The sequence below is a fragment of the Mesocricetus auratus genome, unplaced genomic scaffold, assembly GCF_017639785.1.
Source record: "Mesocricetus auratus isolate SY011 unplaced genomic scaffold, BCM_Maur_2.0 Super-Scaffold_100011, whole genome shotgun sequence".
Classification (NCBI taxonomy): Eukaryota; Metazoa; Chordata; class Mammalia; order Rodentia; family Cricetidae; genus Mesocricetus; species Mesocricetus auratus.
This window is the reverse complement of record NW_024429195.1, coordinates 50,234,643-50,262,291: the sequence shown is the minus strand read 5'-3', so window position 1 is coordinate 50,262,291 and position 27,649 is coordinate 50,234,643. Positions and strand designations below refer to the sequence as shown.

The 27,649-nt window shown below is 39.9% G+C and overlaps 1 protein-coding gene across 1 annotated transcript in view; it reads right to left on the bottom strand.

Moving 5' to 3' along the window:
- Msrb3 (methionine sulfoxide reductase B3) overlaps nucleotides 1–27,649 on the bottom strand; it is a 114,293-nt gene that overhangs the window by 28,170 nt on the left and 58,474 nt on the right. Inside the window, exon 5 of the mRNA XM_005081520.4 lies at nucleotides 20,655–20,683. Coding sequence (XP_005081577.4) covers nucleotides 20,655–20,683 — 29 coding nt within the window. The remainder of the gene's footprint in view (nucleotides 1–20,654; nucleotides 20,684–27,649) is intronic.

The window sequence follows — 27,649 nt, the reverse complement described above, 5'->3', positions numbered from 1 at the left end:
GATAAAAATTCACGAGATGGCTGGGCGGTGGTGTCACACGCTTTTAATCCCAGTACTCGGGGAGGCAGAGGCAGGCAGATTTCCAGGGCAGCCTACAAAGCCACAGAGAAACCATGTCTCAAAAAACCAAAAAAAAAAAAAAAAAGAAAAAGAAAGAAAGAAAGAAAGAAATTCATGAGATTACAAAAACAAAACAAAACAAAAAACAGCCCTTCTATAGTAATTACAAAGGACAGAAAACCACATTTGTAACAGGGGCAAGCAAGGTAGCACCAACAGCAAGTGATCTAATAACGATGTCTGAAATACTTCAGCACAGTAATAGCTCTGTGGTGACTATTATGACATGAAAAAACATATTTTGTGGACTTCACACTCGGGAACTCTGCATATGTGTCCAGGAGTTGGTGTTTTCCCAAACCTGTACCGAGCACAGTCTTTGAAATCTGAAGTTCCCAGCATGCTTTGTGTATCTTAGTGTTTCTGCACTGTGTTGCCTTTTCCTGCCCTCTTCTGGAGTTATACACTTAGTTTGCTCACCGCTTTCCACAGCCCACACCCATCATCTTTCTTTTCCAATTATTTCCTTTTCTTCATTATTAAGTAGTAGTTTAAATTGCTCCTCACATTACTAAAGATCCATTTAATAACGGCCTCAATTTGGTTCTTTACAGCTTCTAATGAAGATTGTGACTCTGAAATTGCAAGGTTTTTCGGGATGTCATGTCCCTTTGCTTTCTTCTTATTTCTCTGCTCTGCTGGAATCAAACTCAAAGCCTTATCCCTGGCCCCTTCTGCTAGGTCTTCTTGATTATACCAGCTTCGCTATACTTTCGTCTCTGATCATATTACAAATCTTCCCATCTTTCACATTTTCCCATATTTTTAACATTCAATATTTCTCCTAGAGCATTGCTATTTTCCTCTGCTTACACTGCAAAGTACTTTGTAGGCACCGTGTTTGTTCATTTCTTTCTCCCACAACAGTAGAGAAAGGCGACTTAGTCCTGCTATTGACTATTATGAGCCTATTCTCCTTCTATACTATACGATTACGGGAACTAACAGGGATGTGCTGGTCTATGGAGAGCAAGAGGCATGACAAGTTTAACTTTCTATTGACAGCTTGGTGATCAGGCAAGAGGAAAAAAACCAGTAGAGCAGGGGCTCAAGTGTGTGCCCACAGAAATGTCTCTGTCAACTCTTCACTATGCCTTAAGTACATCTTAAGTACATCCAGTTTACTTTTGGCCAGGTTGTTTTTTCCCTGTGTGATGATAAGACCCCTGTGGTTGACAGCTATTATCTGCTCAACAGGGAAGAATCCTAGCTCTAATCTCCTTGTGTGTGAAGGTAACTCAGGCCTCTCCACTTGTTTAGATCATAGAGTGTTTTTTACAGCAGTAGAAGGATATGTTCCTGAAGAGTAGGCTCTACCCCACAACTCTTCAACGTCAGAAACACCATATGGGTTCCGAAGGTACCACCCTGACAGTCAACCACTATATCATAAAGAAGGATGGTAAATCTTCACAATTCCCTTAGCGTCTTATATCAATTACATTCTACCTTCCCTTGCCTTGTAGAAATCCTCAAGGTTTAAAAAAAATCTACTTTCCTTTAATCATTTGAATTGAGATGAGGAAGAGTAAGGAAAGAACCAACATGTTTTCACATTGCCATCATATCCCAAACTCTAACTTTCCCTTCTCTAACTTCTAGTTGTCATGGTTTTAAGACACTTTCATATAGGGCTTCAAACAATCTAAAGTAGTTGGGCAGTGGTGGCTCATGCCTTTAATCCCAGCACTTGGGAGGCAGAGGCAGGTGGATCTCTGTGAATTTGAGGCCAGCCTGGTCTACAAAACAAGTTTCAGAACAACCTGTTAACAGAGAGAAGCCCTATCTCCAAAAACAAATAAAAATGAAATAGATACAGTATTATCATACTATATAACATAAAATTTATACATACAATGGCATTAAATACATTCTCACCACCATGATACCATTTTCACGTTTTATCTCCAGAACTTTTCCACTCCATTAGGTGAAACCAATATTTACTAAATAACTGAAAACTACCTTTCTACTTTTATCTCTACTTTATCAATTTAGTGTCCCCATTCATATATCTATCCATTAATGGCATTTTCATTGTTTCTATCTTTGAATATTGTGACTAATCCTGCTATAGACAAACAAGCAGCTCTTCCAATCCCTGATGTCAACTCTGTGGACATCTACAAGGGTACTTGCTTGAGCACACAATTGTGTGGCTAGCCCAAAGCTGCAGTTCACTGCCACTGTTCAGAAAAAGAAGTCAACATTTAAAATTGAAAGGATGAGTCCTATTTGACTGTGTCATCATAAAGTTGAAAACCCACAAGACACAGTACAGCTAAACTGGGGAGTCTTTATAGGATCTGAATTTCTCCCTGGAATCTCTAACATGCCTTTTCTGCTTTTCTTACAGATATTCTAGTGGACTAAAATAATTTGATAAGTTGTCCTCACATTCACAAACCAGTTTGCCCCACATTTATCCATGTAGCAGAGTCATATTTGCTTGGAGAAAGACAGTTTTTACTGTATGAACACAAAAAGGTGATGAAATACCTACCCAGAGCATCATTAGGGCCATGCTCACAGGGACAAGGGGAGGAAGCGGTGCTTTCCAGCCGTCTACACTAGCACACACTGATCCTAATAATTTCCTTCTTCATCTGTGCATGACTAGCTCTTCTGATTTGGAGGTAGATATGCTGGCTGGCCTTCTTCTCAGTAGCCAGTTTTAGCGTAGTTAGAGGACATTTGTGTTCATGTAACACTGGTTCTAGCCTTTTATTTAAATCCTGTGCACATAAAGATTTTTGTTCCTCCCCGACCCCCGCCCCTTGGGAATGCATTCATTTTTCCTTACTAGTGTCCTGCACTAGGAACTGATATTTTTGCTCAAGGCTCTAATAGTTCACCTATTATAAACAGCATATGAATGTAGAGTATGTAAATACAGGACACACTGCCTTTCTGTATATATGTAAACAGTGAGCAATTGCTACATGAATTTCCACTACTCTAAAAATAGTGTACTAACAAGTCGACTAAAACACTAACTTGGTACATGCATTCTTTTGTGATTTTTAGCTATAAAATCCTTTTGTTGATTTTAACTTTCTGCGAACCCCTTGCTGAAAAATAAGAAAGTAGCTGTAAAAACAAACCCTGTTGGCTTAATAGATCTCTGTCTCTCTGTCTCTGTCTCTGTCTCTGTCTCTCTCTCTCTCTCTCTCTCTCTCTCTCTCTCTCTCTCTCTCTCTCTCTCTCTCTCTCTGTCTCTCTGTCTCCTCTCTCTCTGTCCCTCTCTCTGCCATCAGACTGATTACACGGAAGTCTAATGAAAGGTTTCCTAGTACTTAAACTCTGAATATTCTTTTTTTTTGTTACTGTTGATGGTCTTCTAGCCTCCCACTCTTCTATTCATCCCATGCTAGACAGATCTTGCCAAATAGCAGATCCAGACCCGGACCCGGACAGCAGTTTCCTGGGCCCATGCATGTGCCTCTGTCACTGCCCGTCAACACAGAGAGGCACTACCTTTTAGAGCCCACAAAGACCCAAGCTTCACCTAAATGAAACATCTACATTCCTGAGCCTTCTACATAGGGAAGCATGAGAGTTTGGCTTTTCTACTATCACCTTTAAAAAGAACTAAAACCAATCAATAAACATCAAAACGGAACTAAAATAATCACTAAACATCAAAAGGGAGGAGAAAGGATACCCAGTGATTTCTTTTCTCATCAGTTGCTAAATACTCTGGTGTATTTGCAAATCTTGTCTCCTTTTCCTCTGTGCCGAGTGAGTTTTGCAAACTTGACAACAGGCAGGCAAGCTCGAGAATCAAATCTGTGGATTCTTGACATACAAAACAGCCCAGCTCAGCACAGACAGACAAAATGCAGGGCCAGCCTCAGGACAAGTGAAGGCACTCTGCCATGTGGGGAACAGTTTAAATGAGAGAATTTCTGAAGAGAATGAGGACCAGGCAATGAAAGGGATTAACTTTTCAATCTTCTTGAAGAACAGGAATCAATCAGTGAGTCATTCCCCCAGGTACTCCAGGCCGGCCCTAAGAATAGAGTCAGTTAGGAAGCAAGGAGTCTAGCTGAAACTCAAAGACACTGGATTCCAGTCAGACTCGAGAAGTTCTTCAGGGAATAAAAGAATTTTATGACTCACAAGACAAAAATCTCCTGAATACTCACAAAAGGAATCCAATGAGGCACTGTCACCAGGAAAGAAGTTTGATGAATGTATGTGTTATGCAGGAAAATTTGAGGCAAAACAGGAAATTGGAAGAAGAAAAAAAACTTGGACATGTTTTCATTTGTAATTTTTCCTTTCTGAATAAAACTAACGTCAGAAACACACTTTCCCACATGGCATGGCATTCTGTGGAACACCACACTTGAAACATCGAGGATCTTAAGCAAATTTCATATTCATTAAAAATGTGGACAGGTGGTGAGTCATCTTAAGATTACTCCTGGGGACTCAGCTTTAAGTCATTTTGAGGATTCTTAGAATCAAATTATATATAATTTGAAAAAAAAAGAGCTGTAAGTGCTGAAGGTAAGACTTGGGGCTGAGGCTAATACACATGTAAGAGAGATACACACATAGGCAGGAAGGGAGTCGGGTTTTTCCTCGGGAAATCCACAACAAAGATTGCGAGCTGGCGGCGCGCATTGTCTTGGCTTTTAGACAAGGCTTAAGCCCATAATCAACACCAAGAAAGCCACCTTGACCTCCAACTGGTCCCAGCTTTTTTCTAACAATTCTAATTCAAAATTTTGTCTGTTCTATATTAAGTTTCCTTCCTTCTCCTAACAGGTTGTAAAAATAGAGCAAGCAATGGAAACCCTCTGTTTAATCATTCCCAGGGACAAACATAGTGAAATGTATAATATGTAACTATGAATTGGAAGGCAAATTGCTTTTATTTAATTTAGTCTGGTGCTCAGCTTCACCTCTGAAATATCAGTCTGCATCCTTCTATTTTGGTTTGCTTCTATAGTCCACTTAAAATAGCAAATGTTTACACTGAAAGGACATGAGAATGTGTGATGTATTTTAACTGTCAGGAGTGTTGTGAACAGCGGCAGCTGGAAAAAGGCCACTTCACTGTTACCCTGCAGCCTTTAGTTTCCACAAACCAGCAGTTGCATCCTTTACTGTCCACATTAAAAGAAAGGCAGAAAAGAAAAAGGAAATTAATTTATTGCTATTTCAGAAAACACAGTATAATTTCTCTCATGTGTGGTCTCCACATTCAGTACAAACTTGAAGTTGGTTTAGGGGGTGGACTGGTCACTGGGCATGAAGCTTTTCTTTCATTCAGTTTTGCTGTCTTTTGTAGGTGCCGCACAGACACAAAAGCCTGGAAGGCTCTCATCCAAGTGAATTCTGCTTGCTTCTGCTCCTCTGTGCCTACTTTGGACATCATCCTAAACTCACCATCACGTGGCTGTGCTGAAGGTCTAGCCTAAACTCACCGTCATGTGACTGTACTAAAGGTCTAGCCTCAACAGACTAAACTCTGTAAACAAGTTGCTCCTTTTGCTGCTCCCAGACACAGTGGCCATCCACTAACAAAGCTGGAGAGAGAGAGATACGATTGTCCTGCTGAGGTGGTATCAGGCCCTAGGGGAACATTCTGTGGTAAATACGGGATGGTAAGGACACACATGCAAAGTTAGACTGCATTGTTTAGCAGGCTCAATTCAGGAAACATGGAGGGTTGGCCCACCTTCACATCACCCAGCCCCCTGTCTACCTCTCTAAGCATATTCTTGAACTACACTCCTATTCTTCTTCAGCCACAATAGCCAGTCTTTCTGTTTCGACAATGTATCGAGTGTTTGTGCTTATAAAGCCCAAACTCTGTATAGAGTTCAGTTCTCACACTTTAGAACCTAGCTCAAACATCGCACTCACTCAATGGAGACTTCTCTGAAATTCCAACCCAGATTAGGGTTTCCTCCCACACTGTGCTAGCATTCCGGTCCTTCCAGTCTTCCGATTTCCTCCATGGCGCTTATCAGCTGCCGCCATGTTTCTTCACTGGTTTCACCACAGAGATTAGAATGTAAACTGTCCTGACTATTTACCACAGTATCTCCTGGTCCTGAAGAAGTAAATATTTACTGTGTGGATAAGCTTAAAATTCTACTAGAAGCTGAGGTCAAAACAAGAGAAAGTATGCAGCCCCACCCCCACCAAAATAGGAAAGGAAAACTAATAAAGACATTTTGCTACTCAGCTGTTCTTCTGACCAAAGAATCCACGAGGCAGCTCTCACCAAGCACCCTCACCAACTACTACCACGTAAAGCCAGAAGCCTAAAAACAGAAGGAAGCTCAGAAAAGTCATGAACATGTAAAAATGGCATGCCCCTAAACAACCAGAAATTTTTAAAAGGAGAAATTTTATTTTTAAAATCTAAGACAGATGATAACGAAAACACATCAAAGCTTATGGGATATAGCAAAAGCAGTTCTAAGCTGGAAGTTTCAGAAACAAATATCTATATCTAAAAAGAAAGTCAAGTTTGGTGCTACACACCTGTAATCTCCAAGCTTGGGGTTTGGTGTTAAAAAAAAAAGTTCATATTTCTTTTCTCAGTGAATATAAAATGCAAAGCAGTATGAATACAATAAATAAAGACTAGCACCAAAGCAGAACCTAGGGCTAATAGAACTGTGAGATAGTTCTAGTATAGTTCTAGTATCTGTATGTATGACGTGCATTTCCATGTCTAAGAAACAGATAAAGGCAAACACGTATGAAAAGCAAGAAGAGCAAACAAATCATAAGGTGAGACAGCAGGTATCTTCAGGGGCTCTCTCTCCATTTCAAAGGTGAAAAGTTTAAATTAATAGAAAACTGTGTATTTGTATACACAGAAAATCCTGATGTGTAAAAATATGAAAAGAACTCAGCAATATTATTTCATAAGAAGCACACATGAACTGCCAGAAAATGACAAAAGGGGCTAATAAACAAAAATAGCAAGCTCTACCAGGTAAATACAGGGAGGCAGGGATGGCACAGAGCCTGTTGACCAAAACAGTAAATAAAATCAACTCTAAACGCATCAACCAGCATAAAAGGGGATATTTTAATAAAGGGCAATAGTTCACAAGCACATGGTCTTCGATGTCCCTTTACATAGATCAGAGCTGTGAGCTTCGTGAAAACAAAAATTATTATAAACACACACACACAAATTGGTAATCCTCGCTATAAGGGCTGTTAACGCACATATTTCAAAACGACAAGAAAAGGAAAAGAATAATAAAAGGGAAAAAATGATGTGAATTGCATCAAGAGCCACATTGGCAGGAAACAGCAGGCAGTGAGAGGACTCTTACCTAACATGGACAAGGTCACAGATTTGATCCCCAGCCCTGGGAAGGAAATAAAGCCTCACTGAATCTCCCTATCCAGTTACCAACTACAACTACTTCTAGAGCAACAGGTCAACCAGGGGAACTCTGCAATGGAAGAAACAACACGCTGAGGGGCAGTCTGGGGAATGTGGTATCAAAGAAACCAGATTGCCAATCAAACTTTAAAACCCTCAGCCTTTGGACTGAGGCTCAGGAGCAACATTCTGGGCTTTAGAAAATGACTCTGACTTGTGATCTCAGCTCTTGACAGGTTCTTGACAACAAGGACCGAGAAGCAAGGTCCCGGGAGATGTGGAGTGCCAAAAAGGGGGTTGGGGGAGAGACTCTTAGGAGTCACACAGAAGACCAGTTGTCTGAATTGAGACCAGGTCAGAAGGAGACTTGCCACAAATGTGACCTGTTGCTGAACTATAATCCAAGGAATTAGAGACTAATTAACTCCATCCCTTCTCCGTTCTTTGATTCATTCTTGAGTTCAAGCAAATGCTCACTGAACTGCTAGTAAGAGCCAATCCCTGTGGAAGCAGAGAGAACAGTGAGCGAAACAGACAACAGTGTCCCCCACTCATCTATGATTACTTCCTAGAGTTACCAGCCACCACTCCCTCTAGATACAGGGGGCCTTTTAAGGTAAGGCATACCAAAGCTCCAACACCAGAGACTTTGGGACAACTGGTCACCAGTGAGCCAGGGACCTATGTTTTTTTTTAAAGTCCGTTACGTGATTCTGACACATGAATAGGGCTGAGAAAAACTGTCCAAATGAAGTAGGACCTAGCAGACAGAGTAAGGACTGGATGAAACGGTGTAAATCAATCCAGGTGCAGGCAATAGGATCACCACTGCTGGAGATCTCTGGAGACACTCTCCTCCCTAAGTCATCTCTCCTCCCCTCTGGCTGTGGATCACTGGGCTACACTCCCATTTTCTTTAAACACTTAGCGCGAATTATCTTTCTAATCCGATCTTTCATGATCTTTCATACGCAGCTTACATAGTACTGTTGATAACTCTCCCAGAACCCTGGCTTCCTCAGTCTCCGCCACATTCATTCTCAAGCTGCCGCTGCTGAACAGCTGGTGCAAATCCAATACCAATCATTTTAAACACCGCTCCGAACTCCCAGCAAGCTTGGAGCTGAGTGAAGGCCCCTTTCCCTCCCACAAATGAGAAACCGATTCTTCTCATCCCAACCTGACATTCTCAATAAATCGTCTACTGAAACTGTTATGTACTATCAGGTACAGTAAAGGTCCCAACCCTGGGACACTGGCCTTGAAGACTGCTATTTTTTTTTCACAATAAAAATATATTCTAAGATCCACGCTGCCGAGCTTACGAGTGGACTTTTGAAAAAACAACCCACCCACCTCTTTGACAGTGTCTGTGTGTCACATACTGGCCAGGGTGAGAAGTGACACCACTTATATGAATTAAGAGCAAAGGTCAGCATCAGATGAGACACACAGGAAGTTCTAGACTACATTTATGAAGCCACAGACGCAAGCCTTCCAGAAGCATGTCCACGGAAGTTTCATTTAACCAACAGCAGTTTGTGAAGAATACACTTGTTCTTTTTCTCTGGAGAAAAAGCCAATCTATCCTTACTTTCAGCTAATCCATGCCTTAGCTGTTCATTTTAACATTCAGCAAAATCACCAAGAGAAAAGCCACCCAACACTCATGCGCGTCTCCCACCCTCTGGTTTGAGAATGTCGGGTTCCTGTTTCCAGCAGGGTCTTTAATGCTTTCACACTTCGGTTGCAGTAAGTTCCTCTTTCTCTCACAACATTAACACAGGCCAACAGATTCCCATCACTGCTCACTTGATGGGAAGCCTGTGTAAACCCCCTTATCTTCCTCTTCATCATGTGCCCCAATGTTTCAAGGCAGTACCCCACGAAAGAACCACCACATTCTGAGGGTCACTTTTACCAGGGAAATAAGTAGTGGAGGCAGGGGGCATTAGGAAAGGCTACATATAATTTCTTCCCCTTTTCTCTGTTTATAAATGCAATGACTGTTTTTGTAAATTAAACTAGAAAACTACAAGAAACTATAAGAAAGATAATAAAGCCACCCATAATCTTACTTCATTTTGGTCTATTTCTTTTGGGGATTTTTTTTTAATTCTACATAGAGAAAATGTAGTGACTTGCCCGCATCATGGAGATCTGGAATATATGGATCCTCCCCTTGCCCCCCCCCGCCCTGCTGTGATTGTGTTTTCTGGACATTCTTTCACATTTGCCTTTGAATATTTTCTCTATAAAGTTTCTGAAATTAGAATTTCTGTATTAAGCAATCATCAAATTGCTTTTTGGAAAAAAAACAGCAGCAAATTCTGTTCCCATTACTAACATTTGAGCTTTGCTTAATTATACTTTTGCTTGAAGTCCTAAATTTTGGGGCATGCATTTAATAGTTGGTACCATCTATATATTTCTATGATTCCCAATTTGGTTAAACTTTGGAAATGTTTATTGGTCTCTGATAATTATTCAGTTCTCTTTTATCTTTTCTTTTTTAATTTTAGGCTGTATTGTGCTTAAAACCTTGTGTTCAGTTAAAAGGGGGATGGGTCAAAAACAAATGAGGTTGAAAGGGTTATGTTTTGGTTGTTGGTATTGTTATTTTCCCACATCTAAAAACAAAGAAAGGGAGAGAAACTAATGTGTCCTTTTCCCTCAACTGGACTGATAAATCACCATACATCCATCACTGGTCAGAAAACTGGGAAAAGCAGAGTGATGACTGAATTCCAGTACCTGCCAGAAATCAGCACGGGCTTTCAGAGAAACACTCTGCCAGGCCTAAGAGAAGCCAAGCAGGGATGAGACAATGGAAAGTGGGACAGAGCAGACACAGGCAGAAAAGTGTATCCACACAGTAACGAGACTCACTACCAGTTGATTCAGTTTGCAACCTATTTTGGCTTTAGTCTTATCATTCTCTCCCTCCTAGCAAACCACCCCCATCACCAGCCTTTCGAAGTCAAGGCTCATGTGCTTGTCTACGACAAATGGTTATCTTTAGACAAAACAGACTTCCTTCCATTTGCCATTTTATGTAGTATTTACACATAACCCCAGTGAAGGAGAAAAATGAGGGATTAAGGGAAGACTTCCTCTAGGTAAATATGACAGAGAATGAATACACATCATTATCTGAGGATTAAAAAGGCAGGGTAGCTAGAGTCAATGGGCAAACATCCAACACTCAGAGATACCCTTGTGCCACATGTTTAGGCACAAGAGACTCGCAGAGATGGCCTGTCTCCATGTGATGAGGATCTGCCTAGCTGTAAAACAAAGTTTTTAAATCAAAACACTAACCTCAGGTCCCTTATGCTAAGCCTAATAAATCTTAACACTTTAATGAATATATTAAAGATATCACAAAAGCTACATTTGAGTTGAAATTCATTCTTAATTTATGCTCTTTGTCTAAAAAACTGGCACAATTTGATAAGGTTAAACAACTTCAAGTGGATTATAACTGATATATTTTTCCTGTGATATTTTACTAGCTGTAAATTTTAGGGCAGAAACAAGATAGTGGTCATTAAAAACAGAATGTGAAAATATTTTAATCTTCAGCCATTAATCATGTCAGTTTTACTAGATTCCCCCACTAAGCTATTTGAAGCGGATTAAGACATTTTCTAAACCACAGCTTTCCTGTTTTGGATCATTCTATATAAAGCCATCCTACTGCCTCAGTGACAAATTCAGATAAAAGATAAATACAGAAGCCTTCAATGTTTTGTTCCATGGACCCATGGCTTGAACTGTGACACATCACGAATCATGATTCATATGAATTAGAAAAAAACATACTTAAGAAAAATAACGCCAAAGGAGAAAAATCACAACTCTAGCAATAATGAAAATAAGATGGAAAAGTTGCTGCCAATCAATTTTGTACACTATCCCACCCAACATCAAGACAGATGTGTGTTTTGAAAAACCACACAAGATTATCTTCATAGAGACTAACTTAAAACAGAGTAAAATTATCATGTTTAATACTGATAATTTGTTAATTTTTTTAATCTGTGTCTTTTTCTCGCAAAATGTAATGAACAACAAAGTTGTGGAAACACAGATGTGGAGATGCCGCAAATCGTCCTGGCCCAGTACCTCTACTTACACCACTTCCTGCTTTAGAGAATAGCAACCCCTCAGCTTTACTTTATGATCATCCATCCAACCAAGGAGTTTAGACACACTGAAGTATTGTTACTGTAGCTACCATTGAAAACAACCCTTACATCATCTGAACAGTTAACCAGATACTGGAATAGGAATCCTGTTTCCTTAGGGATAAACAGGCAGGTACAAAAATAACAAAATATCTGTCTGGCTTTGCTAATTGCAAAATAAACAGCAGGGAGAGGCAACAATCTTTATGCTCCACCATGTAAGAACATCCAACTAGTGATATAATTTTGTTCTAAGAGTTACTTTTGCTAGATACCAAATAAGTCTAAAGCAGTTTACAGCTAGCCAGGGCAGTGCAGAAACCTTGACCCTAGCTTGTATTCAAAATCCATGTGGAACCAAACATGTGACTTAAACATGGAACGAAGCTGATGAGGCTTTCATTTTGACAGTAACATCTCTCCTTCTTCATTCACTGTCACTTATGAAAATTGTTATTCCCAAAACCTTACAATGTATATTTGCATATACATGAAAGAACTTCTATAGCTCTCATGCCTGTACTTGGTAGCTTACAAAACTCTTTCTTTTCATGGAGCATTCCATACTTTTAATATATAAGAAAAAACATCTTACAAATTCTTAAGTTACATAAAGGCACAATAATATTACAAAGAAAAATTTGAGAAAGTAATTGTAGCTCATCATGGCTAAATTTAACATAATTTTTAAACTGGGGGAAATTTTTGTATTCAAATATATTTTCTGTCAATTGTTTAATATATATGATAACTCTATTGGGGACACATCTTAGCAAAAATTGACAATTCTAAGATCTAGCCATGCAGTCCTCTATACCAGCTGAAAAATCATATAATCATACAACAAGAAAATCAACATTCTAGCAGACAGAATATCAATAAAAAAACTCACAGGTTTTCTAATAAGTAAGTCAGTGAAAGCCACATATCCTGACAATATCTCAAGGAAAACTGATAACCAAAAAGTAAATTGTGGTGAAAAATACATTGAATTAATTTCTATACAATTGAGTCACAAAGTATAATGCATTAAATGGGTTCCTATTAACTGGGTGGTGGTTGTGCATGCCTTTAATCCCAGCACTAGAAAGGCAGAGGCAAGTGAATCTCTGTGAGTTTGAGGCTAACCTGGTCTACAGAGTGAGTTCCAAGAGAGCCAGGACTACACAGAGAAACCCTGTCATGAAAAAATAAATAAAATAAAATAAGGTACTGTCTCTTTGTCCACCCATGTTCTTAAGAAATAGTATGTGAATCTCTTATATAAATTGAAAGCTCATAAAACCAGTGATTGTCAAACAATGATTTACTCAAAATTTGTTCATATTTAGTTCCTATCAAGAGAAATTGGGAAATGAATTTAAAAATAGAATATGCTATTTATGAAAGACTTGTTTTTATCGGTTTTAATTATGTGCCAGGGTATGTGTATGAGTGCAGGTGCCCACAGAGACCAGAAGAGGGAGCTGAGCCTTGGGTGCTGGAAACAGCACCTAGGTCCCCTGCAAGGGTAGGAAGCATGCTTAGTCATTGAGCTATTTCTCCAGCCCCCAAAGAACCTCCTATAAAATGTTCTTTTCTGTAGTGTAATATATAACATAAAAAAGGGAAGCTATTTATACATAAGAAGTCTTAAAAGTCTGGCTGGACGTGGAGTTGAGTGGCAGGACATTTTCCTGGCAAATACACAGCCTTCAGTTAAAACTCCAGCACAGAAAAAATCTATCAGAGTGTAGTATGAAAGAAAAGGGAATGGCACTATGAGGTGGTTTGAGAAGCTGGAGTAGGTGTGGTCTTATTGGAGGAAGAGTATAACTATGGAGGAAGGCTTTGGGGTTTTATATATACTCAAGATGCTACCCAGTGTCTCAGTTTACTTCCTGTGGCTTGTTAAGATGTAGAACTCTCAGCTCCTTCTCTAGCGCCATGTCTGCCTGCATGCCTCAATGTCCCACCATGATGAAAATGGACTGAACCACTGAACTATAAGCCACCCCAAATAAATGATTTTCTTTATAAGAGTTGCTGTGGTCATGGTGTCTCTTCACAGCAATAGAAACCCTAACTAAGACACATGTCCAAGCAGAAGTTGCAGTAAAAAACTTCTACATACTGTTCCAATGCTTTGATAGTATTATTCTGGGCCAGAGTACTGAAAACTTAACAGATCATAAGCACAGCCATATCACTGGGAGCTATGGCTTGGGTCAACATGTACAAACACTAATATCTACACCAAGTATGTGACCCTAAGTAAGTGGCATAACGTTCTGTAGCTCTGCTTCCTTCACTGATGAACATGGCCCAGGAGAATGTACAAAACTTGGTAAGATTTATGAAAATGGTTTTAATGGTAAAGCACTATGTAAATATTTTCACCATCACATGTCATGAATACCACAGGTAAAGTTAGGTTTCCAAGCAATGAGAAATAAGCAGGAACTGAATCTATTTCAATAATGCAATCATCACTGTAACCCCACAAATACTCTTATAAAGAAACTGGCTTAAGAGTAGGATGCACCCCTTTGATCCCAGCACCCGGGAGGCAGAGGCAGGAGGATCTCTGAGTTCGAAGCCAGCCTGGTCTGCACAGTGAGATCCAGGACAGCCAGCCAGGATTACACAGTGAAAGCCTGTCTCAGAACCCCCCCCCAAAAAGGATAGGATGCACTTCACACAGTGGGTTATGGACTCCTAGCCATCCTCATTCTTGCACAGCCTCTGTGCTGCGTATGTTACCTACACTCATCCTCAGAAAGGGAGAGGAACAATTACATCTGTACTAGAAGTACAAACATTTTCCTAAACATTAATATGCCCCCCAAAAGAACCAAAACTTCAGTGTTTTAAAACATGATATATAATCCTCCTAGGAGTCAGCTATAAGGGAGGAAATCCACAACTTTAAAGGACTTCAAATAAGAAAAAAAAAGAGAAGATATTGTGAATTTTAAATTTGTGATCTAGTGGCAAACAAAAAACAATTAAAAAGTGCTAGAGACAAGACAACTTTACTTCAAAGAAAGTCTCACCACTCAGTCCTAGCTCTGAAAGACAAAAGATGACACGCCATGCTTGCTTCAACCCAGCCAGAAGGTTGTCACAGAAGAGACCAACTTCTCATGCCAACCTTGAGCAGGAGAAGCAAATGAATGAATTCACAGGGCAGCATTTACAAATAGGCACTACTGTTCTCTAGTTAATCTCTCTCTGTGCCCATCGGTTGTATAATGTCACTCCTTAGGCAGACCTCAGCACCCTAGGGCTGTCCTCAAAATCCAAGTAGGAAACACTCATGGAATGAACAATGTAAAGAAAAGTGAATTTTTCTAAACTTAAAATATACTGGCCCAAGCTAAAATACCAGAGCTCTTTAAGTCACCACCTGGACCTAAAATTAGACTTGTTAGTAGCCCTTCTCTGCTAAATACACAGAGAAATCTGGGGAATTCATACAATAGACGCAGCACTGTAAGATTCTATGAGAGAAGCAATTGTGTCTACCATGTTCACAGCTACTGCCTCAACATCTGGGACCTAGCATGCCCAAAAAAGAGATGTTATGAATGAATTGTTGAATAGTCGGTGTTTTTCTTGTGTCTGTTGAATGATGTTCAAACATGGATTTCAATATTCTTACAGAGAGATTCATATTTTATTTCCTTTTTCTTCCTTGTCATTAAAACAAGAAATTTAAATCACAAAATTATAAAACAAAACTGTGTTGTCAACATAGTCATACAAGAATGGAAAATATTTTCCTCACTATCATCTCTGAAGAGGGGGAAATTGCTTGATTTGTTAGCAAGTTTGAAACTCCAGCTATGTTCAAGTTCTCCATTTCGGTTAGCTTCCTACCTCTCATAATACTCTGCTCCTCATTTCAGTGCCTCTGGGCTTCCAGTGATTCCATTCTTTGATTTCCTTACCCTACTGTGGAGATTCTTTTTAACTATAGATCATAAAAGTGACACTAGCTGCTTTTTGTTCCTTGGATTTTTTTTTCACCCTTCGGGATAATTATATTCTTTCGTGCTTTTTATTATTGTGCTGCTCAGGACCTCCTAGCCTTCTGCACTGGGTCTTTATTTAAGAGAACGCTCCCCGCCTCTGCTCTCCACACTAAACCGTGCTCATTAGGTTTCTTAATCCTCCATAATTTGCTTTCATGAAATCTTATGCCTTTGAGACGTTGGGTTCTATGAGCCCATTTCCTTACAGCTGTTGCTTGCATAGCAATTCCAAGAAGCGCAGCAAGCACTAAATATGAGCTTCCTGGTTTTCCATAGAAAACTCTGCTTGGAATGTTTATGGGCCATGAAACTCTACCTTTTAACTTAGTATTTCATTTTTCACCCAAACATTGCCTGGGATGTTTAAAACTACAGCATAAGCCCATAGGCAGTCTTCAGCAGAGAGTTATTAATTTGTTTGCCTCAGAATCTTAGATCGAAAATAACAATATCCCACTGAATTGCTAATTGGTAAATTCAAACTATATCTTTGCATTATCCTTAGGATTTAGAAAAAGAATAAAACCTACGTGTTTTTACAGTTGTTCCTCAAGATCTTGGATGACACAACGTCCTACAACCTCACTGTCAACCTGGGTCTTTTCAACTACTAGGTTTTCTCCATTCTATTCACTGATACTTCTAAGGGGTCGATTCAGAATGGTCACAAAAGCACATGCTTCCCATTTTATTGCTAACTCTCTAGGAGCCTTTGTATACTAGTTGCTTTGGTTTGTGGCCTGAAAGAGTTAATGAATTTCCCAAAGGTGCCAAGCTTTACTCCGACATAGCTCACACTTGAACTCAGTCCACACTGGTTTGTGAGCCTCCCCATCCAGCTGACAGAAAGCAAAGCCAGAGTTCTTTATTTAATTGGTTTGCATCCACGCGCTGACCTCCAGGGCTCTGTTTATATAGCCTATCATGCAAAATGCTCCACAGCTCCCCACCTTTCAAAAGCCTGTTTCTCCTGAGATTTGATATATGGCTTTCATGTTTGGTCACTGCATTAAGCTCAACGCCCTGCTCCCTCCAGCATCAACTAACTCCCCTGCTTGGGTGGCGGGGTGACAGGCGCAGCTTCTTGTTTCTTCTGAACATAAAAGAAAGTCTGTTTTACTCTCTTAGTAAGAGCTCCAAGTCTGCAAGCGGAGATATCAACTAGGAACTCGTGTTAACATAAAAACTTTCAAGTTTCTTTTGAAGAAAAGAAGGGCCAGCTCACTCTTCCCAACTGGCAAAGCCAAACTTCAGGTCACTGAGTTGTAGAGCAACGTGTTTTTAAATCAGTGTGAAATTCCATATGTAGAAATCACAGAGAGAACTCACGGGAGCTCAGCTCTCATCCAGATTTATCATGAGGCCGGGCACTTCTGTGAGTCTCAGATCAGAAGGAAGTCAGTGCCTCTGCTCCGGCTACAGGGTTTCCTCATTAGAAGACTTACCAGAAGCAGAATTGCAGTCTACATCTGAATGTGAACATGGAAATGACAAAAACCCCTGGTTCTTAATCCATGTTTGGCCCAAATGTCTACAACAGGTACAAATCCTGAAAACTTAGCTGCCCCCACTCAGTAGGGCAAAACAATCTGCAATTGTCAGATTTTAAATACCACATAAAATGTACTGTCCCTTAAAATATTGTGAGGAGAAAAAGCAAAACTAATGGCAAATTAATAATAATAGTAAAATTTAGATGACAGTTATGTGGTGCTCTTTGAGGAATACTATCCCCCCTACTTTTAAGTGTGGTTGGAATTTTCAGTATAAGAATTTTAATTTTAGGAGCTGGAGAAATGGCTTGGTGGTTGAGCATTTACTACCCTTGCAAAGAACCCATGTTTGGGTCCCAGCACCTACACAGCAGCTCTCAACTGCCTGCAACTCAAATTCTGTAAGCCCCATCACCCTCTTCTGTCCTCTGCCGGAAATGCACACATATGGTGTACATAATCTCCTACAGGCACACATATACATAAATTAAGTAGATTCTTAATTTAAAGAAATTAATTTAAGAAGCTAAGAAGATGGTTCCAACAGTAAAGTTCTTGCCTTACAAACATGAAGACTCGAGTTTGATCTCCAGAACTCTTGTCTTAAAAAAAAAAAAAAAGCCAGGCATGGTGGTGTATACCTGTAGTCACATCACAGAAGTCTAGACGTAGGGAGAACAGGATCCTTGAAATTGTTGGACATCAATCTAGCTTTCATGGCAAGCTCTCAGCCAGAGAAATGAGGCTAGACACAGTGGTGTTTGACTTTACTCCAGCAAAGTTTTCCCCTGGCCTGCACGCAAGCACACACACTCATACACACTTATATACACACACACTCTCACACACTCATACACACACACACACACACACTACATGTTTAAAAATTCACAGAAGGTTGTTAGTAGGCTCTCTTTTTATTAAAAAAATAGAGTAATAAAGTAATAAGCAAAACTTGGTTGTTTCCTTGGTTGATCATTTGATGTGTACTCAACAACTGACTTTTTTAAACTATGTGATGGCAATGAAAACCTTCCTTCCTCATAAATCTTACTCAACAGCCCGAAATTCATCTGTACAAACTACACATGTTGTATAGCAAGCTCAATTCATAAACTGGATACTTTGCTTAACAAACAATATGTGTGTGTGTGAAAAAGATGTAAGCATACATATACATATACATATGCTTTAGAATCCTTTCCTTTATGGCTAGTCATTGACCATCATATTTAATCTTTAGTTTTATTAAGAGCAGCACCATTCTCCACTTAAAGATCTTATTTTGTCAAAATATAACATTAGACAATTCTGTATTCTATGAACAATGAAAAATCTGAACCTATTAAAGTAGCACTTTCAATTGTTCCAATGTGTTATCGTATTCATAACCAAAATTTGCATGATTAAAATACCAACGAATTAACCCCATGTTTCCTTTGCCTCATTCCTCATCAATGGTAAGCTTGGAGCTCAGAAGGGAAAAAATGACTTATTTCTTAATTTGAAAATGTCTAAATTTACTCCATAGTTGAATGTAAAATCAAAGCACAAATAAACTTTTTGTTTGTTTGTTTGCTTGTTTGTTTTTCGAGACAGGGTTTCTCTGTGGCTTTGGAGGCTGTCCTGGAACTAGCTCTTGTAGACCAGGCTGGCCTCGAACTCACAGAGATCCACCTGCCTCTGCCTCCCAAGTGCTGGGATTAAAGGCGTGCGCCACCAACGCCCAGCACAAATAAACTTTTAATTCATGTTATTTCCCATAAGTCCTTATGCATCTCTAACCATATGTTTCAAAGACATGTGATTGTTGTCTAATATAGGCTTTCAAAAGAAAAAACAGATTGAAGAAAAGAGCTGTGGACAAAAAGTCTTAGGTCAGAAGAGTGAAATATGAGCCTGTACAGATGTTATAGCCATTTCCATGATAAACACTAGCCTTGTATGCATGAATTTAGCAGCATGCTTTAATTTGGATTAAAAATCTTACCATAAATTACCTGGCTTTGACAATCACAGTCTAATATTTCAGTTTTGTGCACTATTCCCAGTTTTCACTTCCAAAATGAAACTATCGAACGATTTCATTTTTAAAAGCCAGGTAGCTTAACACCAGCTTGTCTGGTTTTGTTGTTGTTGTTGTTAGTTTGCTTGTTTTTTAGAGAACTATACTACATAACAAATAAGCAACAGTTATTATCTTATTACTTGATGACTGGCTGGCAGAGAAATTTCCAAAGCATGTAGATTTTGTGTAAAGAATTTACTCTCCATCAATTTATTTATTATTATACTTAGAGATTTCAGTCATTAAATTTGTTTCATTCTGTTTGAGTCAATAAAGAGTCAAATAGTTGTTTCAATGTCATTTCATAGTTAGCCTCCATATTGTTAATATTTTGTGTTTGTTTTTTTTAACCAAAAATATTTACCCGTAACATCAGCGGCACATGTGATTGAGAAGCCCAGAACACTCTGATTAGAAACAGTGGTGGAATCCTGGTATTTAAATTGGGTGAAATGGCCAGGTCAGATCTACAGACTTCATCAGATAAGATGAGAGCCCCTCCAAACTAGAGAAATTCATAAAGGTGCACCCACAAGGACAACCAAGCTCACAAGAAAGGAAGGCAGGCTAGCTCTGTGACACTTGTCAAGTCACTGGTTCCTCTGTGCTCAACAAGCAAACACATTTTAGACTAAGTTGCAGTGACTTTGAAATTCAATAACTTATGTAATTTTTCCCTGCAAATTATTATCTCTTAGAATTGAAAACTAATGTTGACATATTAACAGTCCATCAAAGGGCCTAATTCCTTGGTACCTAATATGAGACAGCTTTTGCACTTTGGTTGCAAACACTACCAGGAACACTGAGTACACAGATCTCAGCAAGAGGTAACAGATACAGCCAATCCCAAGGATGATGCAACTACATCCACGCTTAATCATAAGAAACCATCAAATGTGACTGATAATGCTGCTGTAAAATGCAAATTCTGTCTCAATAGGTGCAAAACAATAGTTTAAGGTGATTCTAATTTGCTATCAGTCCCCCCCAATAAAACACAAAAAAAGCCTGTCACAGACAAGTTTCCATCTCTGTTATGTACACCCCCCAAATCATTTGTAGAGACTCTTCAAATATTTAAGATGTTTTGTATATTTGCAAAGTAATATTCTGTTGTGAGCAATAAGCATGTGCTACATCCACTGCGGTTTCTAAAGGGGAAGTCTGCAGACACAGAGCATTTAATACCTATTTTGAAACCATGAAAGATCCTAACATGATCTCAAATTATGATTGGAAGCATCCCAGAGCCTTGCTTTGAGGTGGGGCTCATGTCAGAAGAGAGATTGCTCAGCCATTTAAAATCAAAATGGCTCTTGATATAGTGAATTATTTTTCAGACAATAATGTAAGAAAAGAAAAGCATTCAGAATAACATTATTAATGTGAACATACCTGAACCAGAGTCAAATTTGGTTTCTGACCTGCAAAACAACAAAAAAATTAGTATTATAATTGTATAAAGGTCTGAGTTGGGGAGGTGCAGTAATTATAGATTTCTCTATAATGATCAAGAAATAAAATCATTTTCTTAACATAAAGCTGGATTTATGTCAACCATTTCAATTGAATGCCTGCATTAATTCAAATTACACAGTAAGAAAAAAATTACTCTCAAAGTTAGCTTTTCAGAGAAGGGATTTTATTTTTCAAAATATCCAAACTTTCTTCAATAGTATTATGGAATGATAAAGAAAAAATCCAATCTATAATTATGCCTTTTCCCTTATTATTAAAGATGTTCAATTACTTCGCAGCAAGTAGACCCTTAGCGCACAACAAGTGAACTGAGTAACCCCGTACACTTAATAAGCAGGAAGGAGAAACGGTTCCTTGTGGGAACATTATGTTTCAGATACAGGTTAACACTGGCTGTAAATCCAGAAGCCTTTGAAGCCGTTGGTCCGGCTGTGGGAAACTGCTGTTGGTAATTACTCTCAAGATGCCTCTGATGGGCTGTCAAGCAGAATTAACCCCGTGACTGGGCCTATCCACACAGGCCACTATAAGACAGCATTGTCTATATCTAGCTCTCAAACCAATTAGTGGGCATGCTCACTCGGATTTATATCACACATTAACAATCAACTGCATATATGTTCACAGCTGCCACAGCCAGATACAAGAACCAAGCAGCGGGGGTCCTGTCAGAGATGTTACGTTGACAGAGGAGATTTTTCCCCTCTGTGGAAATGCAGTTAACTAACTGGGAAAGGGGAGCTCTTTGAAATTATGCCAGAGTACTGAAACATTTTAGAAGGAGTGGCTTGTCTCACTTAAACTAGCTTCAAGAGAACTCATCAGAGAACAAAGGGGGAAATAAGGGACTTCTTTGGTCACAAAAATTCATTTTCTCAAGTACTCTCAAATTTCACTTTATTTCTAAACAAAATCAACACTTTCCATACACATACTATATGTAAGCATATACGGTTATACATACACAGATAACAGTGTGTCTGTCTGTATGCATGTTTGTATGTATGTCTGAATGTATGTATACATGAACGTATGAATGTATGTATGTCTGTATGTATGTATGTATGTATGTATGTAACCACAGATCTGGTTTTGTGAGGGTTTTCTCTGTGTGGTGCTATGAATTGAATCTAGGGGCTCACATATGATAGATGAGTACTCTGCCCCTTAGCTCTACCCCTAGTTCAACCAATTACAATTTTTAGCAACCGCCTCTAGAATGTAGACCCAGCTTCCCCCCGAAACACAACCCTCATCTCTGTCCTTCCCTTCTATGCCCAACTCCCATTCCCGGTCAAAGTCAAGTCACTCTTTGAGACCCATGACTCTGGAATGCCTCGCTTCATGATTGCACCATCCCCGCTGACAACTCAAAGTCTCTTATGGGTCACTCTGCTGGCTTCCTTATCTACTTCCTCTCTCGACCTCAGTTATGTCTTATTAATCTTTGTAGCCACAGCACTTAAATATACCTGGTGCATGTACCCAGATGTTTCTTAAGAGAAACTACAATGACAAAGGCCTTGAGAGATATGAAAAATGATGTAAAAAAAACTTTACAAAAATCTTACCTTGTCCTGAGACAGCTGGTCAGTATGTAATACACACCCATAAAATGAATATAAAATATTTTTACAAACCAACTAGTCCCCCAGGCATCAATTAAAAAGTAGAAAACATTTTCATAATCCTCAGACATAGTATTAAACATTTAAAAATACATTGTGAACAATTAAAGCATGATCATAAAATTAATATGGTCAGATTTGGGGCTAGGGGAAGTTGGTCCTATGACACCTGTTCATTCAAATTCCTGACATTTTACACACTCACATAACCAGAGACAGAGTCCATTGTGCCATACTGAATTCTAGCATCTGCTATAATAATATATTCATCAGTGCTCTTTGAGAACACGAGTAAAATAGGGGCAGGAACAAGTGGTCAACAGGGGTGGCAGAAGGGGGTCCAAGGCATTCAGTGACATTCCAAGCACATTCCTTGTAGGCTTAGTTCTAGTAGTAGCTATACTAGATACTAGAACACACACACAAAAGGCACAAAGCAGGGCACAAAATGGATAACATCACAGTGTTTCCAAAGACACCCATTCTATTCCTAAAGTCAAAATGATCGCCTCAGTTCCTTCGGTAATCACCAATGGAAGGTGTTTGGTGCTGTTACTGCTTTCCAACATACATGCACGCCTTTGTATTTTCCAAAGTTTTAAATATGCACATGGCCACGTAGGTGAAATATTATTTCTGCACCATTCAGCACCTCTCTTGTGGCTCATTGTGGCCATGTGACCTAATTATCTTGCACCAGGCTCCATCTCTTAAAGATTCACAACATCACACAGGGGACCAATGTTCCCGATCATGAACTTTTAGTGGGCAAATCACATCCAGGCTTACACTAGCATTTACAAATGTGAATTGGAAGCCAGAAAAGGTGACAGTGGGAGAATCGATTATCATTACAATTGTTTAAATATATAACATATACGATATTTTTATAGAAAAATGGCAGGTTTTCAAGAGAGGGTAGACTTGCTCACTGGTTAGAGTTATGTGCTCCTGGAGAAATAGACACTGTCATTTTCTATTTACACAGAACATTCGATGTAAGTTGGTGGCGCACGCCTTTAATCCCAGCACTTGGGAGGCAGAGGCAGGTGGATCTCTGTGAGTTCGAGGCCAGCCTGGTCTACAAAGCGAGTTCCAGGACAGCCTCCAAAACAATACAGAGAAACCCTGTCTCGAAAAACCAAAAAAAAAAAAAAAAAAAAAGAATTAAAGCAGAGGATGTAGTCTGTTTGGTGAAACACTCACCTAGTGGGCAGTAAGATCTGAATTTCATCCCTAACACTGTATGAACTGGTTGTGGCGACACAAGACTTGGGAGGTTGAAGCAGGAGGACTAAGGAGGTCAAGGCCTTCCTCAGCTATATAGAAAGTTCTAGGCCATGCTGAGCTACATGAAAGCCTGACAGTACAGAATAAGAGGAGGGAGGAGGGGAAAAGGTAGGGAAGACCAAGAGAAACTGTAGTGTTTCAGGGCAGAAATTGTAATATCTCAGGATCCTATCTACTAGTCTCAGAATTTCTCTCTGCTCCTAGAAGTAATGCAAAGGCCTTTCTCAGACAGAACATTAAATAAGAGCAGTGGGCATTCATGTGTCCTTTCAAGCAATGCAACTACAGTATGCTTTCTCTACTTGGGATATTCCCATCCTCCCTGCTACCTAACCCCAGAAACCTTCTGCACATATTAGCTTCATAAATAGTTTTCTGAAAAAAAAAATTACCAGACTGACCCTTTGACTGCCCCCAGCACTGCCACACCTTCCTGGCACAAAAAGTTATAATTCTACAATGTATTTGTTCATATGAAGTTTCCTTATACTGTATCTTGGTGGGGTTTTTTTCCAAATACTTATTAATTACATATTAATTGTGAATTCCAGTAGGCTTTACTGTGACATTTCCACACACATGTGCATTGTTTTGTAATGATACCTAGAGTTCAGCAATGGAAGCAAACATTATTAATTGCCTACCTGAAAGCTAGTCTCTCCTTTCCCCAATAACAGAACTGCAGTTTCTGAAAGGGGTTAAGACATGCCCACTACAGTAATGATTTCTGTGTGTCCTTTATAAGTGACTCACAGAGAAGTAGCCCCTGAGGCCAGCTGAGTCCTGAGAGGTAAAGTCTGGTGGTGTGTGTTCTTGGAAAGATCATTCTCCATTAAAAAGAGGAGAAAGGTTATTGAGAGGGAAAGGCCTTCTCAGGCTCTCTGCACTTTCCTGCCTTCAAAGTCACTGCATGAAGACGCTAGCTCAGAGCTGCCACGGTGTCTTGCAACCCCGAGAGAAAGGCCAAGACAATCAAAGAGCTGCAGCTGGGTGCCTCAGTCCAGGTCAACTAAGTCAGAGGCATGCCTAGATGCATGAACATTGCTTTCATTTGGGAATTTCTATTCCAAAATCAAATACATCATGCTTCTTTTAAATCAGAGCACTAATACATTGTTCCTCATCTGTCCCTGTATTCAAAATTTGTATCTTGATAACAGTGCTACAGATATAGACAAGTCACAAAACACAGAAACAAAACCACAGTCAACTCAAACATTTACATACACATAGGCTACCACAACCAAAATCCAAGGAAATTCTGGAAAGCTGTTTTGTTTAATCAATCACAAGTGCCCAGAAACTTAGAAATCAAGATAATCATTAGTAAAACAGCAGCAAGAATTAAGCCAAACCACACTGAAAACAAGATGCACTTACAACCGCTGTGATGAACTATGCAGCTAACAACATATTGTGTTGAACATCTTTCTCCCCTACTTATGAAAATCAAATCTGTGGAAATAATGCTAAATGAAAACGTGCCAAAGTCTTAACATTTTGCAAATACTAGTCCCTCTGTGTATATGCTATGGTTACGCAGCTTGGTGTTCTTGTGGGGCCCTTAACAGTGGGAGTGGGGAGTCTCTGATTCTTTCATCTAGTCTGGGGACCCTCTTCCTCCTGCTAGGTTGTCTCATCCAGCCTTGATATGAGGTCTGTGCCTTGTCTTACTGTAACTTGCTGTGCTGTGTTTGGTTGACATCCCTGGGAGGCCTGTTCTTTTCTCAAGGGAAACAGAAGGAGTGACTCTGGGGGAGAGGGGAGGTGGGGTTGGTGAGAGGATTGGAGGGAGGGGAAACGGTGGTCATAACGTAACATGTGAGAGAAGAATAAAATTTTAAAAGGGCAAATCTTAAAAATGAATAAACCCTGTTCAAAAGATAAGCCTAAATTCATTACAAAACATTAATATCTGAGAAAACAAATCAAGACATAAAAAGAACGACAAAATTAAAGCAAGGAACAAACACACATAAAAGCTACTCGGAATCCGCATGCCATGGGAACACCCCGTGGGTATTTCATGAACTCAAGGGACCATCGATGCAAACAGACCCTTCCTTCACTCTGAGGGAACCATGTAAAGGAGACACCTGAAGCCAAAGGCCCAGCCCTCCCACTTTCTACCCAGTGACCTCAGACATGCTCATTACCATTCCAGGGTGGTCTTACTACCTATAGAAAGGGCTAGGAAGTTTACTTTTAAAAACTTTTGTGTAGGCTAAGATAAGCCTATGCCATGTCCTGGTATGTATTATAAGTAAAAGCTTCCTAAGCAATAATACTATATGGAATTAACCTATGATAACAAGCTCAGTTAACAATGTTTCAGTTAAATAAGAACAGTATTGTATTATATTAAAAAAAAACTATTGGTCTGGTTAAGATCTTCTGTGGATGCAGTGTGAAACGATACAGGAAAGACAGAAAAAAAGGACACAAATAAAGATAACTGGGAAATGGAGCTGCTTAAGAAGACAGGAAGGATGGCTCTGTGTCACTTCAGTTTCTGACAAAACACTGGACGGAAGTGACTCACGGAGGAGAGGGGTACTTGAGTTCACCCTGAAGGAGATAACATCCATAATGAAGGCCAGACCACTTTGTCCATGCCAGTGCACACTTTCAGTGTGACCACTCACATCTTAGCAGATCAGGAAGTGGACAGTTTGAGCTGGACACTGGTTTAGCCTCTCCCCAGGGATCTACGATAGCCAGGTGGGTCCTGCCTCTCAAAGTCCCACAAGGTCCTCAGACCACACTACCAGCTAGAAAGGAAGTGCTCAAACACATCACCCCGCGGAGGACATTTAACATTTAAACTGTAACATTCTGCCCGGATCCTCAGAGGCCGTCTCATTACGCAAAATGCATCCAGTTTGACTTATTTAACGTTACATATTTCTATTACCCATTGGCACATTTCCTCCCCAAGGAGGAGGAACGGGGCAGAGCAAGGAGGCGCCGGAACAAAAGTGAAACCCAGAAGGACGAGCAGTAAACCCAGTAGCTCCATGTTCAGCACCCACAGCCCTTGGCGGCAGCATCAGTGGAGCACTAGTAGGTTAGGGTAGCCTTGCCCCATGGGGATCCTCTGGTGAGCCTGCAGCTTTCCCTGGCAACTTCGGTACATTCCTGGCATCGCCAACATCCTGGAATCTCCACTGCGCCACATAAAGGATTGAACCTCGATACGTGTTGTCTGTACCCATAGGCTTTTCTTCTGACCTTAACATAAAGGCCCAAGGTCCTGTCAGTGTCACATTTTAAATGCCTACAAGGTCAGTGCCATGTAGATGGCAAGCTCTGCTTCCGGTTCAAGATGTCATGGCACCCTTGAGTCACAGCTGCAGCAGCCTCCGCGGCGGCACCTAGGGAAACACTCTGAGGCGTCTCTGCACAGCACCCTGGTTCTTTCTTTTCAATAAAATGTGTTTGTAAGATTGGCCTCTAGACAAGCCCATAGAGCATTTTCTTAATTAGTGATTGATGTGGGAGCGAAACAGAGGTGGAATGTTTCTTCACCATCATTGTGAGGCCTGGTCTAGCATGCTGAACGGCCACTTCTAAAGGCCTGCATCAAAGACTCCGGAAGTCAACAAGCTCTTCAGCTCACATCAAGCTCTTGAAAAGCAGAGTGCGAAAACGCATGCTTGTCCATTCTCCAAATAATCCCAAAACCTGCTAACTGAAGTGGCATTCCTTTAACATGAAGAAAAACTCTCCTATTTACATCTGCAAAGCTTGTCGTCTTCCTAACGATTCCAACTTGTTTATATCAACTAATCCTCAAAGTAACTTTTTGCCCAATGGGGATCCAAAGTAAGTCCCCTCACACTGTATGAAATTTCACATGGAAAATATTGTCCATATCGCTGTAATAAAGTTATTTTTGTGGGATGCACTGAGCTAAACAGCAAGCAAGGAGAAATCTGTTGGAAAAGACGCAGTCCCTGGGTGTGTGTGTGTGTGTGTGTGTGTGTGTGTGTG